Consider the following 16,436-nt stretch of genomic DNA (forward strand, 5'->3'; position numbering starts at 1 on the left):
GAAAGACTTTGATCAAACTTCCATAAAAAGAATGCTTGGCTGTCAGAAAGACTCCAAGGGGGAAATGTTTTTATCAAACTAAACCTGCAGCTCCTGCAGTGCAGCAGTTAAAGGCTGTGACACCCCCCAAATCCAGCCCGCTCAGCCTTCTCCCAGCTGGATGCTACCCCACAGAGCACGTACAGACTGGGAGCTGTCTTTGCTGTTATCCCTCGACTTGTTCTTTGCAAGTCTCTTCTTCTTCTTGTGCAGGGGCCTCGACTCCAGAATCATCTCCTCCAGCTCAAAGGTGGGGTCGCAGTGCAGGCGGCCCTTCTGCAACACAACATGACACACACGTCAGGCACAGCAGAGACTCAGAAACCACCTCCCCACAGGAAACCTTCTGCTGTCACAGTGGTTCCTTTAAAAGGAGAAGTGGTCCCGATGCAGATCGCTCCCACTCACGTTGGGGACGAAGCCTGGCTCCACACGCTTCTCGCAGACGTCCTTCCAGACCACACCAGACAGGTACGTGGAGGCCTGGATATCACCCAGGCAGGAGAAGCGATGCTCAGGGTTCACTGTCAGCAGCTGGGGAGGGAAAAACGTCAGAGAGATAAGCACTGGGGGGAAAAGCACTGGAGGGAAAGCACTGGAAATAAAAGCGTTGGAGGGAAGAGCACTGGAGATAAGAACATTGGAGGGAAAAGCATTCGTGCCAGAGGAAAAAGACAAAGCACCCAGCACCATCCTGCCTGGAACAACTTGGATGGTTCAGCCATGCAGGAGCGTTTCTGTTATGGGAAATACATAACTTGCTACAGGAAAAAAACGTTAGAAAACGTTCTGGAGGTTGTGAAACTGGGTACCATGAGCTCCTGGACAACGTGGATTTGCTTCCTCCCCGTGCATCCCAAGATGCACAACCCTTCCCCACAGCACCCAGCATTCTCCAGGAGCCCCGTGTCCCTCTGGGCCAGTTCTTGCCATTTTCCCAGAGCACCTAGAATTTGAGACCTGACCACTCGGCTTGGGCATCTTCAACTGAGCATGTCTGGTCTTCCAGCTGGCAGGCAGCCACAGTGGGACCTCCACAAAATGCCCATCTGGGACTGTTTTTCTTTTTTAAAAAAATGCTTTTTAAAGTGCTAGAAACGCTGATTCTAGGTGGTTACCATCTTTTTCCATAATATAAAGCCAGCACGGGGTGTTTCTCCAAACAAGCTAAAGGTGACGGTGCACGGGGCAGGCAATGGTGGCTGTACTTGCAGCCCCCCCCAAGCTCGGGGATGCTGTGAAGGCTGAGTGGGCAGGATGCAGGGCTGGGGCATCCCCAGCCCTTTGGGAGGTCAAGGGGGTCCTTCCCGGCTGAGGGGGCTGCTGGTGGTTTCCCGGTGAGAGGATTCCCTGGATGCCCAGAAGATGGCAATGCGAACCTGCCGAACGCGCCGCCGCTGCCGCCGCCACAAACTGCTGCTCCTCGTTAAACCGAATCCAATCACACAAATTGCCCGCCCAGCATTAACTCACGCCAGAGGCGCTTATTTGCTGCCAGCACCGGGTCTATCTTTCCTACAGCAAATTCACCAGCTACTTTTCTGAGTTCTCAAGCAAGCCGGAGCTAAACCAGCCTCCCCACCTCATCACCAGCTTCCTCCAGCTGCAGCACCAGGGAAGCACCAGGATGTTCCACAGGCCTGCGACCCCCCAACAGCTCTCACAACCCCACCAGACCCTTCAGCCCTGAAAAACCGGCCAGAGGGAGCAGCCAGTGCTGCAGTGCAGCACATGCTCTTTAGCTCGTATGCCACCCCAGCCATCACTGCTGCCTTTGTAGGCTACAGAGCTCATGGAGAGGATGGGATGCTGGAAAACACAGTTCTAGCCCAGCTGGAAATCCGACTGTCACAGCAAGAACAGACTTTTTCCTTCCTTTGCTATCCAACACAGTGCATATTATTAAAGGGATGATAAACACACAACACACATGATTAACTGTGGAATCCCAGGATGGTTTGGGTGGGAAGGGACCTTAAAGATCATCTTGTTCTAACCCTCTACCATGGGTAGGGACACCTTCCACTATCCCAGGTTGCTCCAAGTCCCATCCGACCCGGCCTGGAACAGCGTCCCTGGACAACCTCTGCCAGGGCCTCCCCACCCTCACAGCCAAGAATTCCTTCCCAATATCCCATATGACCCGGCCTTCTGGCAGTGGGAAGCCATTCCCCCTTGTCCTGTCCCTCCAGGCCGTTGCCCCAAGTCCCTCTCCAGCTCTCTTGGAGCCCCTTTAGGCACTGGAAGGGGCTCTAAGGTCTCCCTGAACCCTTCTCGAGGATGAACACCACCAGCTCTCCCAGCCTGTCTTTTTTGACATGACCAGTAGTAGTAGTTTGTTAATATGCTGATAACTTTCCAGCCAGTCCCACCCACACAGCAAACTAACACCCAACACACCCTCCCCCCAGCAGGAGGATGTACCTTCCGCAGCAGCGCGACCATCTCTTTGGACCAGGCTGAGGAGTACTGAACACTGACAGTGCTGAAGAGCTGCACCAGGGACTCCACGGGGTTGTTGGAGTGGATGTCATACGGCCTCTGGGGAAAGAGCAGGGAGATGAGAAGGAATCCCCTCTCCCCCCGCGTCAGTCAGACGCACGTTCCGAGGGCCTCGTGGCCAGAGCCCTACCCAGCCCCGCAGCAGCTCGAAAGCCATGACTCCAAGAGACCACCAGTCCACCTCGAAGGAATAGCCCGTCCCGCCGTTCAGGAAGGAGTGGAAAATCTCTGGGGCTGAACAGAAAGGGCAAAACGCAGCAGGTTATTCACTGTTCCTATTTCAGTGTTTCACGTAAGTCAGTGAAAAAGCTTGGGGTGACTTTTACTCACAACTGCCCGAGGGGAGGTGTGTGAGGCAGGGAGAGCAGTGGCAGCAGCGGCGTGCCTGCCCTCCACGGGAGCTGGGCTATCGGGCACACACAGGGAAAGCCCTCCCAGACCTAGGGTGGCAGAAAACTGGAGCCCACTGGGGTGCAGCAAGTCCAAGGGTGGGGCCAGCAGAAAGAGAAGGAAGGGATGGGGGTGGCAGGGGGGGATGGAGGGGGGGTATGATAGGATGGGGACAGCAGGACTGGCTGGGGAGGATAGGGCAGGGTGGGATGGGATGGGAGGTGGAGGGAGGGCACACCAACAGTGATGCCTTCACCCTGGGAATTTCACTTTTAAAACAATCAGGGTCTGCTGAATGTCTTGGGCATGTGCATTAAAGCCCTAAATTAATCCGCTGCCTCTGTCCCAGCCAGGGCCCCTTGGGCAGCGTGTGCTGAGCATTCTCAAAATGCAAAAAGACCCACTCTGAGTCAGAGCAAAGGGGTAAGAGCAGCGATTGTTTCTTACCCATGTAGGGCTTTGTCCCAGCCAACGCAGTCGCTCTTTCACCGTCCCTAATTATTGTTGCAATATTAAAATCTGTTAAATGGGCATGACCTTAAATAAAGACACATTTTAGGAAGGAATTAATGGCAGTGCAGTGACAATGCAGAGTCAGAATACATTTGTTTCATAAGCTTCAGACAGGGTGGCACAGGGAGGAGCAGGTCAGGGTCAGACCCCATGGAACAGCCATATCAGATCCCAAAGCTTTCCAAGGATCTGGGCTGGCCAGGTGATTAAAGGGTAGTGAGCTTTGGATCTTGATTTTAAAAGCTTGGAACAAGCCAGTAACCCCCAGCAGCTCCAGCATTTGGCCAAATTGCTCTGGCCAGAAGCTCTAGGAGTGAAAAGAACAACGGGGAACCACCATCATAGAACCACAGAATGGTTTGGGTTGAAAAGACATCTAGTTCCAAGCCCTTGCCACGGGCAGGGACACCGGCGAGGGAGGAGGCCAAGTGTGGGCAAAGCAAAGGGGTAACCAGGGGAGGGGCTGCCCTTGGGGGATCCTTCCTGGCATTACAATGCTCAGGGATGTTCAGTGATCAAGTAAAAGAAGGGGGTGCTTTTCCCACACTTTCCCCAGGTAAAAAGATGCCCAGCACTCAGGACTGTAAAGGATCTGTTCCTGCAATGAATAAGGGAACAAAGAGGGGCAGAGTGATCCTACCTTGCTCATCGAGGAGGATGTTGTCTGGTTTTACATCTCTGGGAAAAGAAGGAAGGTTACAGCAAATGGAATCTCAGTCAGACCAAAGATGCAACTCAACAAAAATCCTGTAACTTTTTATCTATCAAAAATTGGGAACAAATGAAGCAAAAATACCCTAACACGAGGTAAGTCCCTTTACAGTGGACTAGAAACATGCTTTTCCCGGGTAAGTGAGTGAAAAAGTGGGAGCATGGGACTGGTTCAGGCATCATTCCCAAGGAAAATTAGTAACACAATACCAGGGATATTTGTGTGAAGCCCTGGATGGCTTCGACACCCGCCCTGGAAAGTTCAGCCCCCAGTGAAGCACCAGGCTGCCTCTGAGTGATGGGGGGCAGGACCAGCAGACAGACAATGCCCAGGACCAGCAAAGACAGTGTCACCCACCCCAACCCCACCACAGGCAGGTCACACCAGCTTCCACCCACCAGCAGGGCCTGCAGGGTTACCTGTGGATGATGTGCTGGCTCCGCAGGTAGTCGAGAGCCAGCGCCATCTCACAGATGTAGAGTTTCACTGTCTCCTCAGTAAACTGAACGTTCTGCTGCAGGTGATAGCGCAGATCACCACCCAGAAGCAGGTCCACCACCATGAACATGTCCTCCTCGTCCTGGAAGGAGTACCTGTGGGACCAGCGGTGGGTGAGCAGGGCTTACAAACCACGTCAGGCTTTTCCCCTCTCCTAATTATGCAGCTCCTGTGAGAGCTGCAAACAGTCCCACCACAGGCACAGAATCAGAGAATCACAGAGTCGTTCAGGCTGGAAAAGCCTCTGAGACCATCAAGTCCAACGTTCCCCCAAGACTGCCAAAGCCACCACTAACCCACGTCCGCAAGTGCCACATCCACACACCTTTTAAATCACTCCAGGGGTGGGGACTCCACCACTGTCCTGGGCAGCCTGTGCAGGGCTGGACAAATCATTCCATGAAGAAATTTTTTCCTAATATCCAGTGTAAATGTCCACTGGTGCAACTTGTGGCCATTTCTGCCCATCCTGTCCCTTGTTTCCTGCGAGCAGAGCCCGACCTGCCCCAGTTCCCCGCTCCTGTCAGGGAGTTGCAGAGAGCAAGAAGGTGCCCCCTGAGCCTCCTTTTCTCCAGGCTGAGCCCCCCCCCAGCTGCTTCTGGTGCTCCAGACCCTTCCCCAGCTCCATTCCCTTCCCTGGACACACTCCAGCCCCTCAACGTCTCTCTTGCCATGAGGGGCCATAACTCAGTATGTTACTTCACCTTTGAATATTTGCACCCTTCCAACTAAGCAAGCCCAGCACAAGACATGGGTCTGTTTTTTAACCCATTGCTACACTTCCTAAGCAACACTTCCTAGGAATAGGGAAGTATCCCAGCTAATGTTCCCACTCTCTCTCTGTCACTGTCCTCTCCCGAGTGAGCAGTGCTGTGTCACCCCACCGGCGCAGAGCCCAGGCTTTGCCAGCCAGACACTTCAGAGAAACTTCACATTCTCAATTGCAAATAATCTCATAAACCTACTTAAAATATCTCTGCCTATCCTGAAGATGAAATGGAAAACACAACCACTAATTTAACCAGAAAAACCAGAAAGAGATTTATATTTACTGTGGAGTAAACCGCCTCTCTAAATCTGCTGTGGGTCCCGCGGGAGACTGACAGCAGGGGGATACACCAAAACAACGCTCATTGTTATATTTGGTGACTGCAGTTCCAAGGAAAGAGTATGTGGGATTGTATAATACTTATGAATCACTCACTTCTACTCCCGTCTTAAATGTAGGTTTATTCTGAAAGTATGAGCCAAAAGAGAAAGATTTGCTAAGAGAGCAAGTTCTCTCCAGAATTTTGTTGCTTGTTGGAAAAAACATTTGCAATTGCTAAAATGCTGAAAAAAATGGTATTACCTTAATTGGCTATTCTGGAGCAATGGATCAACAAAACAAATGTGGAGCATTACCCACTTCTATCACTTTGGGTACAAAACTTCCTGAATTTATGGAAGTCTCCCCTCTGACCAGCCTGCTGTGCATCCGGCACCACTGGAGCACGAGGGGATGGCAGGGGCTGCACCAGGCTAGTGGACCATGGGTGAAAAGGATGGATTTACTGATCCCTGTGTTGGGTGCTGTTTTGTCAGGCAAGAAGGCAAGAAAGGACAGATCACCCAGAGCACCCAGCAGTGGGTCCCAAGACTGACTGCCACGGGCTCATCCCAAACTGACCAACAACCCTAGGATATATCGCTCTACATTCTAAAACTTGTAAATTAATTTTTCCTGCATAATTTGATAATGACTTATCTGAACTCTAAAGGAACACATTTTTATTTGGCCAGTGAATGTGCTGCAGAGCACAGTGAGGGTGCTGGTGGGGTTGAGGGGTCAATGGGGCTGTAGGGAAGCCAAGGAGACAAACCTTGTGCACTGGAACTACCTGGACAGAACGCATTTCTCAAGTATGCCAACCAAGCTATTTGTTAGATTTCAGCCTGATTTGAAGAGGTTTTTTAAAATTAGGCCCTAAAACATTTCTCAGTAACAAGGATACTTCTGCCAGTGCACACACAGTCAAGTCATTACTGAGCGACTTGAAACGTCGCTATTTGTAGTGATGCCGAGAAAGCGTTATGAGATCCCCTCAAATTATCAGGTGTGTAGCTCTGCAAGAGCGGGCGGCCCCCGAGGCCGAGGGGAGGGAGCTGCTCACCAGAGATTCACCAGGAACACATGCTCAATCTCCTGCAGGATCTCCAGCTCTCTGAACACGTTGCGCACCTCATCCCGCTCGATGCACTGCTGCTTGTTCATGTACTTCATGGCGTACATCTTCTCCGTGTCTCTCTTCTGCACGATGCACACCTGGAAGAAGAAAGGCAGTAACATGTTCTGTACCCTCATTTGCTGCTTATTGGGCTGAGACCCACATGGTCAGCACTCACCCCTTATCAAATCTCCCTGATCCCTGGGCTGTAACCTGGGAATTATGGACACACCCAAACTGGGAGAGCACGGGCTCTGCTCCAGCCCACTGGCACTGGGTAACTACAGCTGCTCCAGAGAGCTTTCCAAAGGGAATGGTGTCTGGGAACTGTGGGAGAAAGCTTTGGCCTTGCTGCCTGTGGATGGAGACCAACTTTGGGCAACTCTCCCAGCCTCTCCTCCCCTCTGCTCTCACCTGCTGCTGCCCAACTCAGCAGGTTGGGTTTAACCTGCTGCGCACATCACTGTGCTCTGAAAGGGCAAAATAATCCTGTTGGGGTTGGCAGAAAGCGATTAAAATGCAAATTTGTTACAACAACAACAAACATCTGCCCCAGAGGAATAACCTGGCACCTGTCCCTTGAGCCCTGCTCTGCCAACAGGCACAGAGCCCCCTGGGCTGGCACAGCTTCCCACAGCATGGCCTTGGGTGCCTCCCTCGGCTCCTCTAATGACACCTTAATTACCCAGGTGCCTGTTTTTTAAAAGAGCTAATTAGCTATCAAGGTAACTGTTTTTAAATGAACTAATGGAATATCTACATTTGCTCTAATTATGTCTGCCCCTTTTAATTATCAGACACGTTCGTAATTAGGATGAGCTGGATATAATTCCTCTGGCATTTGGTCGGGAGCAGGCTGACCCGGGCTGGCTCCAGGCAGAGAGCAGGTCATGCTTACACAGTGTGGGATGCGAGTAAAGGGAATTGCTGTGGATGGCAGGAAACCGCAGACAGGTGGGAGCCACGGAACTCTCCGCACCTCTAAAACACTGACAGTAATAATCATTTGCGAGTGCTAATGGTGCTCAGTGTAATAGCATCGAGGACACGGTGCAGCGAGGAGGTGGCAGAATAATGGGTGGTTATCGTTAGCCTGAAAAACCCCCAATTAGCCACGCACAGGAATTAACGGGATTATTTTGCCATTGTCACAACAATTACAGTAAGAGCTGGAAATCAGGTGTTGCAATAACTCCCTGCACACCTCAGACCTCACATTAGGGGCACTTTTGCAGGCGGAGAGACCTGAGCTTTTCCTCTGGTGCCCGTGGGTGAGCAGCGCCCATCAGCTCCAGCTGCCAGGGACTGTTCAGGCACAAAATCGAAGGAAAAACCTCCTTCGTGCAAACTTAATGACAATAATGAACGACCTACCACAATGCACACCACCAGCAGGATCCAGCCCATGCCTACAGCAGGACGAACTGGTTGTGCATTCAATAAACCAGTGAAAAATATATTTTATATTTTATAAGTTCTTCAAGCAGCAAAGCCCAAACAATATCCCTTTAAAACCCAGTCATTGCTATGGAACTGCTCTGAAAACAAACCTCTGGATAATAGCCATCCAGGCACTGAGCAACATTCTCTCCTGAAGTCAGTTTATCCCACATTATGGCTGGAGACTCTTTAGTTTCTAGGTGCTTTGTTTTTTTAGGTTATGACTGGCTGTATCTTAACATGTATTGCACGTTATATTGCTGTCATTTGCCTCTTGTTTCTCCGCAGGGCAAATGGGAGCCCAGTATAATAAAAGAGAAAATGATGAAAACTTCTTGTACTCTGTAATCATAAACAGTATTCTGCAGTGCAACAGCACCGCTTCCACACAAAGCAACACCAGCTCCAGGCACACTGGAAATTTCTGTTCTCCAATTTATGGAAAGAAACACCGATGTGGGTGTCGATGGAGAGGTCCTTCTTGCAGCCGAGCCCCGTGGGATGAGCGGGGGGCTGGCCCGTGCCCGTGGGTGGTGTGGGGTCCCCACAGGGCAGCTCCCAGGGCAGAGGTGCTTCCACAGTGCCCCAGCTATGCTCTGCCTGTACCACAACAGCCACCACAGTCATTAACGGTTCACCATCACACACACTGCTTTTGGCAGGGATCTGACTCAAGGCAAACCAACACCAGGACTGGTGTCAGTGCTGCCCTGGCTGGACTCAGTCACTCAAGTTCCCTTTGTAAGGTGCCCTGGCTCATAGAAACGCGCCGGTGTGTTTGTGTCCCCCACGAAACATCAGTGCCACAACACCTATCTTTTCCTTTATGTGCTTCTCCATTCATGCATCTGCTCCTGGGCAAGGAATAAGCATCTACTTGGTCACAAGCCAAGAGTGTGTTTTTTTTTAATTAATCCATTTTCAGGCAGGTCTACAATGCAGAGAGTCTACAATGCAAGAAGCAGAAATTACTTTGTCCTCGTTCTGCACAATGGCCCCTTGTCACACACAGGGAATGTTCAGTGGTTAAATACAGCCATTAGGAAAATGTGCCAGCCCTTCGAGGCAGAAGGCAGGCATCAGCTGGGAGTGGATTGCTCAAGACATGGCACGTGAAAGCTTTCATAGAGTCCCAGATACCCCGAGCATTCAGCCACTGCCAAAGGGTTTGTGTGCAGCTGCCCCTAACAGCAGAGAAGAGGGCTGGAGCCCACACCCAGGATTCCAGCCAGGAGAGGGGACTGGAACACCTCCCGGATCTACCTCACTCCCCAGGGCCCCAGACAGTGACAAAGCCTGTACTGTCACCTGAGCTGGCAGCTCCCCTGAATCCAGGACATCCTTCACTCAGCAGCACCAACTGCCTCAGTAATTCACCAGTGACATCGGTGATAGCAAAAAAAAAGCCATATGGGGAAAACTGGCTCTGGGCTTTGAAACACCCTCTTTAAGGTAAGAGTTAGCATTAAGAAGCTCTGCACATGAATGCAGTGCTCAGAGCTGCCTCTGCTTCCTGCACAGAGTTTGTTTCATCACCACAAGCAGCCACAGAGTTGGAGTCAGCCTGGCTTCAATTACAGAATCATGAAATGGTTTGGGGCTGGAAGGGACCTTAAAACTCATCCAGTCCCACCGCCCATGCCATGGGCAGGGACACCTTCCACTAGCTGGGAAACCAAGAGGAACCCCCACAGCAGGAGTCAGGCATCTCATGGGCATCCTGCAGGATGTTAGGCACAGGCAGCAGGGCTGCACCCCCCCTTTGCACTGGGGGACCCCTCTGTGCTGTGTTCCAGCAATGCTGGCTGGAGCTCTGGGCACTGGAACAGGCACAGCACAGAAACCCAGCACAGCACTCAAAGCTCACCTGATTGTCCCATAGCATCCTAAAATCAGAGATGGGGACAAAGGGACCAGTTTTAGTTTGAGAAACACAAATGTGTTTTCCCTGTGGAGCGGGAACAGGCAGCACGGCTCCAAAATGCTGTCCTGGAGTCAGTCTGGTGGGGGCTCTTCAGCAGCTTCCAACTCAGCCAGGGAAAACATTAGGTATTTCAAATATCAGGCCACAGTGTAAAGTTTAAAAACCAAGACAATCAAAAAACCCCCACTGGGACTAATTAGGAACAGATCTGAGGGACTCACCCTTTTGATTGGTTCATCTTTTACGCCCACCCACACCACGAGTGTCACTCGCAGGGGTGCACCTTGCTCCTTCAGTGGGACACACACACCACTTACACAAACCTGACCTTGGGCTAAAGCCTCAGGATAAACCTCAGTTTATAGGACCAGAGCACTCATTGTCACATCACAGACTGTGCACCAAAAGCAGGAAGGGTTCGTGATCCACCAGGAATTATCTGGCTCCTCCCATCACTCCTTGGACATCGCTTACCGACCTGCTGCTTACAGGAGTTATTGCTGCTTTCCACCCAGCCATGGTGTAAGGTGCCACAGAAATAGAAAACAGGGGTTTGGGGGTTTACTGATGTTAAGAGGACTTGGGGGTTATGACCTTTTGGGAAGTTTTTTCATTCCAGTGTATTTAGGACACTTTGCCCCATCACCTCAGATTTTGCTGCTCTGTACATTTCCCTGCCCAGCTCCCTCTCCCAGTCAGGCTTTGCCTTGTCTCTTTCAGAAATCCAATAACTTTTTTCCTGCTGATTCTGAAGGAATTCACCAGGCTGAAATCTCCACTCGGATGAGAGGTCACCTAATCACTTAATAGCACGTTCTGACTTCTCTCAAACTCATTATGAAGGGGCAGCACAATTTGCCTGGGCTCGAACAAAAGCCAGCCGTTTTCGTTCTGGGCAGGGTCCACAGAGCTAATAAATACTGGGGATCGATCTCAGTCTCAAAGGCTGCACAAAGATGTTTCTCTTTCTGCATATGCAGCCCTGAAATGCCCCTGTCCTCCGAGAGACATCACCCTCACAGCCGATGCACAAACCCACAGCTGACTCGGGGACCTGCCCTCGGGGTCCAAACTTTGGGAGCAGTGGGTTTGCTTCTTGAATTTCTCCTTCTTTGGCTTCTGTCTTTGGAAGACAATGCCCTGTAATCCTTCCACACACAGACACTCTATTGACTTTGGCTCAGAGCCGCCGGGACGCTTCAGTGTACAAAGCTGGATTGCACTTATTTTGTTTTTAGAGCAGAGTCAAGGCTTAGCATCAGCCAGCACTACACACCCACACCAAACACCTTAATCCTGCCCGCTTCTGAACCGAAACTGAACACCACCCCACACTATAAAAATGCTTACTTGCAATGCTTGCACCTTGCCCACATATATTGATTTCTCCTCCACTTCTGCTGGCTTCTCTGGGGTATTTATCTTTCCCCCTTTTCCCCAGCACCTATAGAGCCACCATTTTACCAGAAAGGTTGAAACTTGAAATGTGAAGCGTAAACATACAATTGCCTGTGGCAACCAAAAGCATCTGTAGGCTTCGGGGCTGCCTGGGGAAAACCTCTGCCACGGGAGAAGCACGGCAGCAGCCTCAAGAGGGATGCTGAAATGGGAGATCTGCAGCCTCTGGAGCAGGAACTAAGCCCTTCATTCTGAAGGACCACAAGCAGCGAGGAGGCATTTGCCATGACGTATAAAGAGCTCAAGGTTTTTTGAGAACTGAGTTCAGCTTTGAGCACTAAATTTTACAGCAGAAATGAAAAGAGAAAAAACACAGTGAACTTGTGACAGAGCCACGTAAGCACGTGGTTACTGTGCCTCTCCTGACACCAGCCTGTCTGCTGGGCTCATGGAGGACGTCTGGGGTAAACACCAGTCACCCCAGTAGAGATGGAGACCACCTGCAGGAGACCACCTCAGCAAGGCTCTGTGACATTGGAGACAGACTGCAAAGGCAGGGACAGGCAGCTCTTCCTTGCAGGGAAGGGCAGGAAGATTGTGATCACTGGTTTCCTGAGCTGTTTGAGCAAAGAGTTTAACAGGTAAGAAATGCTTTACTGTGCCCTGCACTGCTGAAAGAATAATCTCAATATTGACTTTTAACAGTCCATCTCCTTCAGCCAAGCTCTCCTTGGATGGCTCATCTCTTGCACCAAGACATCGCTCACTTCTCCCAGACTTTTCATCCTTTGGAAAGTGGCTCTAGGGAAATCCCTATCACTCAGTGTCCCCAGGACCCCTCTGCTTCGCTCTTGGTACAAGAACTGCAGCCAGAATCTTGCCAATTATATATATATATATATAAAAAATTAAATCATTTAAATTCCCAGCTGCTGTCGGGAAAGCAGCAAACAGGGATCAGGCTGTTCTGGACATGGCCACGGTGTCACAGCTGCACAGGACGCTGAGCCACTTCCCCTGGCATTTAAAAGCATCTTTGTATCCATCCTGTATTATGATGACAATGATGGCAACTGAAACACAATCCTTCCCTGGTAATTAACATCTGTGTAATACTGATAATTAAAAAGTTCATATTAACTTGTTCTACAGTTCTCACAAACACTAAAGATAAAACCAGCTAATTTTTTTTTTTCTAAACATAGCCAAGACAGCAGAGCTTAAAGCTGCCTCCAAGGTTTATCTGCAGCAATACAATTACCGTATCAGGGATCCATTAAGCACATGAACCACAGGGAGCAGCTAGATGAAGCTCTGCTGGAAGCATCTCCCACAGGTACCCCCTGGGAGCAGCTCCCCTACAAGAGCAGGCCCAGGAGGGGCATCCAGCACCTCAAGGATGCTGGTCCCTTGAAGGGGCTCCCTCTCCATGGATGCTGACCCAGAGCTTGGTGCCATGAGCCCAAGGGGCTGGGAACACTAAAGGCAGCCATGACCTGCAGGAGCCTGTGCAGCCCCTCACCACCCTGTCAGGGATGGTCCTGGGAGACGAGTTCTGGGCAAGGCAGACTGTTTTTATTCTTAGGGGGCATCAGGTCTGGTGAAATTCAGAGGGACCTCATGGAACCACAAAACATCCTGGGGCAGGGCTGTAGCTGCACACAACCTACCCCAGCACTCACACCACCATCAGCAGGGACACGTAACTGTAACTCTGATCCTGAACAAAAAAACACTCTGAAACAATCAAAACCCGTCACTGCTTGACTATGCAGCTCATTTAACCAGGACTCTGTCCTGGGAACAGTTCTGACAGTGTGTCTCTGGCAGTGTTTCTCCCAGCCATTATCTCCAGCACACAAAGATCCCTTTGAAAGAACGGCACATCTGCTGTGCCCGTCCCCGTGCGGTTCCCACAGCCACCTTCCTGTTGTGCCACGGGGATGGACCAGCCCGGGTGACACAAATATGTGACAGCTGCTGGCCATGATGACAGTGCCCCTCGACCTTTCCCCAGCTCATAAAATCATGGAATCATGGAATGGTTTGGATTGGAAGGGACCTGAAAGCCCATCCAGTTCCAACCCCTTGCCATGGGCAGGGACACCTTCCACTATCCCAGGTTGCTCCAAGCCCCGTCCAACCTGGCCTTGGACACTTCCAGGAATGGGACAGCCACAGCTTCTCTGGGCAACCTGTCCCAGGGCCTCACCACCCTCACAGGAAAGAATTTCTTCCCAGTGTCCCATCTCAACCTCTAAAACTGCAGTAACTGGCAAACAAGTGCAACTCTCAGGAGCCATGCTCTAAATACAAGGTTACTAGCTCAACAAATCCGCCTTCACATCTTTAAGTGTTGATTTTGTTTCCTATTCTAAACACCTTGCCACATTTCACTCCTTAAGATATTTTTCATGAAGTCTTACAACTTTACTTTTTCCCTGCTGAAAAGCTGTGCTTTTCCACAAGATTGATGGACTGGCTTGTCAGAACACCATAAATCATTAAAATCTCTTTTATGCAGCACTGCTGTTTGCTGCAGCCAAGTTGTAACAGCAGCTGATGAAACTTTTATTCACAGCAAGCCTGTTGGTGTTTCCAGGTCGTGTCAACACTTCCATTAAAAATCCCTTTCTCAGTTGCTCATGTTAGAGCCAAAATTCTCTTCTGACCCAAAATAACACCTGCTGTTCACAGTAGCACCTCAGTGTGCCATATATCAGAGAATCACAGAATCCCAGACTGGTTTGGGTTGGAAGGGACCTTAAAGCCCATCCAGTCCCACCCCCTGCCATGGGCAGGAACACCTTCCACTGGACCAGGTTGCTCAAAGCCCCATCCAGCCTGGATGGAAAGTTCAAGAAAAGTTCGTCTCATTGGCACCAGTACACAGCAAACTGGGAGCTGGGATCTCCCAGTCGGTGTCTATTGGGGAATATTTCCTAATTTCCCTACAAGAACTCATGGGAAGAGGATGCAGAATGTTATCTATCAGCTCTGAATCCTGTGATTTAATGCAACCTTATGTGGCTCAGAGTAAGCATTTCCCTTTAATGTCACGCTGAGAAAATAAGGTTCCATCAGACATTAAGCAGATGTTTCTGTAATTGAGTTTGGATATGGGGGATTATTTGACTTGCAGCTCCAAAACAGGTGTAGACTTTTTTACCTCAGGAAAGACACTAATCCAAACAAACAAGGAGAAACTGAAGAAGTGACAGCAGAGAAACCTAAGGAATAAAAAGAAGAGCATTTTTCTTTGCTTTTGCTTGTCCTGGTTTTCCACATGTCCCCCCCTCACGCGCCAGCTGTACGACCTCTTTGCCAAGCCAGACACCCCAAACCTGGTGTCTTTACTCAATGTTAAAATAAAAACTGCTTGCATTTTGGATCATTCTTCAGCCACAGCCTGGAGTACGTCTCCAGTGTGGATTTTCTGACCTCAAGGGTATGGAGCAGCAGACCCCCCTGGAGAGGGTCCGAAGGGGATGGGATCTGAGCTTCCCACCATGTGGACTGCTCTGCTGAGCGCAGGGAGGAGGACAAGCCAGGAGATGTGTTCTGGAGCTGTCACACTTCCTACGGAAAGGCTGTTAGGCATCTACATTTTTGTCTGGCTTTAATCACATGCTCAGAGATCTCTGCTGGGCTTTTTCAATAATTAAAGAAGAATGAGGAAAACTCAGACCAACTTGCAGAGGTCCCTGAAGACACCATGACCCATCTTCTTTTTGCCTTTTGGGTGGATCCAAACCTGGATTCACCTTTCACTCCAGCCCAGCAACACTCAACAGATTTACACAAGGACTTGGACCCACTGCACAACCACAGCTAACAGGTGTTTTCTGAATAAATTGTGCAATACCTTCCTGTGGGTGACACACATTCTGAGTTACATCTTGTATTTGGAGCCATCTCTCCTTATGGCCACAACTACATCCTGTGATGGCAAAGAGTCATCATGATTTGTTTTTTTTTTTTTTTACCTGTATATTTGATAAAACTTGGGAGCAGAAAGAAATCTAATTACTTCCAATGAAGAATGGAGGGTTTTATGTAGTGTCTGAATGTAAATTGATGTTGAAGCTTTCCCTGATCCCAAGGCAAGAACTCGCTGCGCTGTTTTGAAAAGGCTCACCACTCATCACGATCTGGTGCCGCTGGGCAATGGCACTGAGACCCATGCAGCCCCAGTGTCCTCATTTGTGCTGCTGCCACAACGCACCCCCAGGCGCCAAACTTTCCCTTCTGTGCTGAAGGGAATAAGCACAGGTCTGACTTTTCAGCCAAGAAAGGCGATACTCGTGTTTCACAGTGCAAAACCTTCAGGAGGAATTAATGCCACCCGCAGAAAAGTGCTGAATTTCCTTTGGCAGAGGCTTACTCCATTGAGCTGGTGTTTATCACCAAATTGTACAGAGGGATAAGACCCTGGAAGAGCAGCTGTAGAGGGTGGGGAGAGGAAGATCCCTTCCAGAGGGGGCACAGGGGCTCTGATGACACAGATGCCTGGACACAGACAAACCCCCAGCTCCTCCAGGCTGGTCCATTCCCTCCGTCACTGTGTTCACCCCAAGCCTGAGCAGATGCAAGCACCATCAGACAAGGGCTGCCTCCACCCTGTCCCCAGGGAGCCTTCACAAGCTTCACAAGCCTTTCTGTCAGACCTACCAAACAGCACTTACTCATACTGTATTACCAAGATGAAGAAATACGCTTCTTGTTTCTCCAGGGATGGGACTCCCACTGGAGGGCTCTGTCCAGAACACCTCGCAAATTGTAGAATCATAGAATTATGGAATGGTTTGGGTTG

At 50.2% G+C, this 16,436-nt stretch overlaps 1 protein-coding gene across 1 annotated transcript in view; it reads right to left on the reverse strand.

Moving 5' to 3' along the window:
- STK32C (serine/threonine kinase 32C) overlaps nt 1-16,436 on the reverse strand; it is a 64,184-nt gene that overhangs the window by 3,301 nt on the left and 44,447 nt on the right. The window contains exons 3-10 of the mRNA XM_027900559.1: nt 6,808-6,959; nt 4,576-4,749; nt 4,085-4,122; nt 3,379-3,468; nt 2,672-2,775; nt 2,464-2,580; nt 448-573; nt 184-315 (exon numbers count right to left, since the gene is read on the reverse strand). Of these exons, the coding sequence (XP_027756360.1) occupies nt 184-315; nt 448-573; nt 2,464-2,580; nt 2,672-2,775; nt 3,379-3,468; nt 4,085-4,122; nt 4,576-4,749; nt 6,808-6,959 (933 nt within the window). The remainder of the gene's footprint in view (nt 1-183; nt 316-447; nt 574-2,463; nt 2,581-2,671; nt 2,776-3,378; nt 3,469-4,084; nt 4,123-4,575; nt 4,750-6,807; nt 6,960-16,436) is intronic.

Source organism: Empidonax traillii, unplaced genomic scaffold (assembly GCF_003031625.1).
Source record: "Empidonax traillii isolate 1590-97213 ecotype Southwest subspecies unplaced genomic scaffold, ASM303162v1 scaffold738:size396264, whole genome shotgun sequence".
In the NCBI taxonomy this organism is placed as follows: domain Eukaryota; kingdom Metazoa; phylum Chordata; class Aves; order Passeriformes; family Tyrannidae; genus Empidonax; species Empidonax traillii.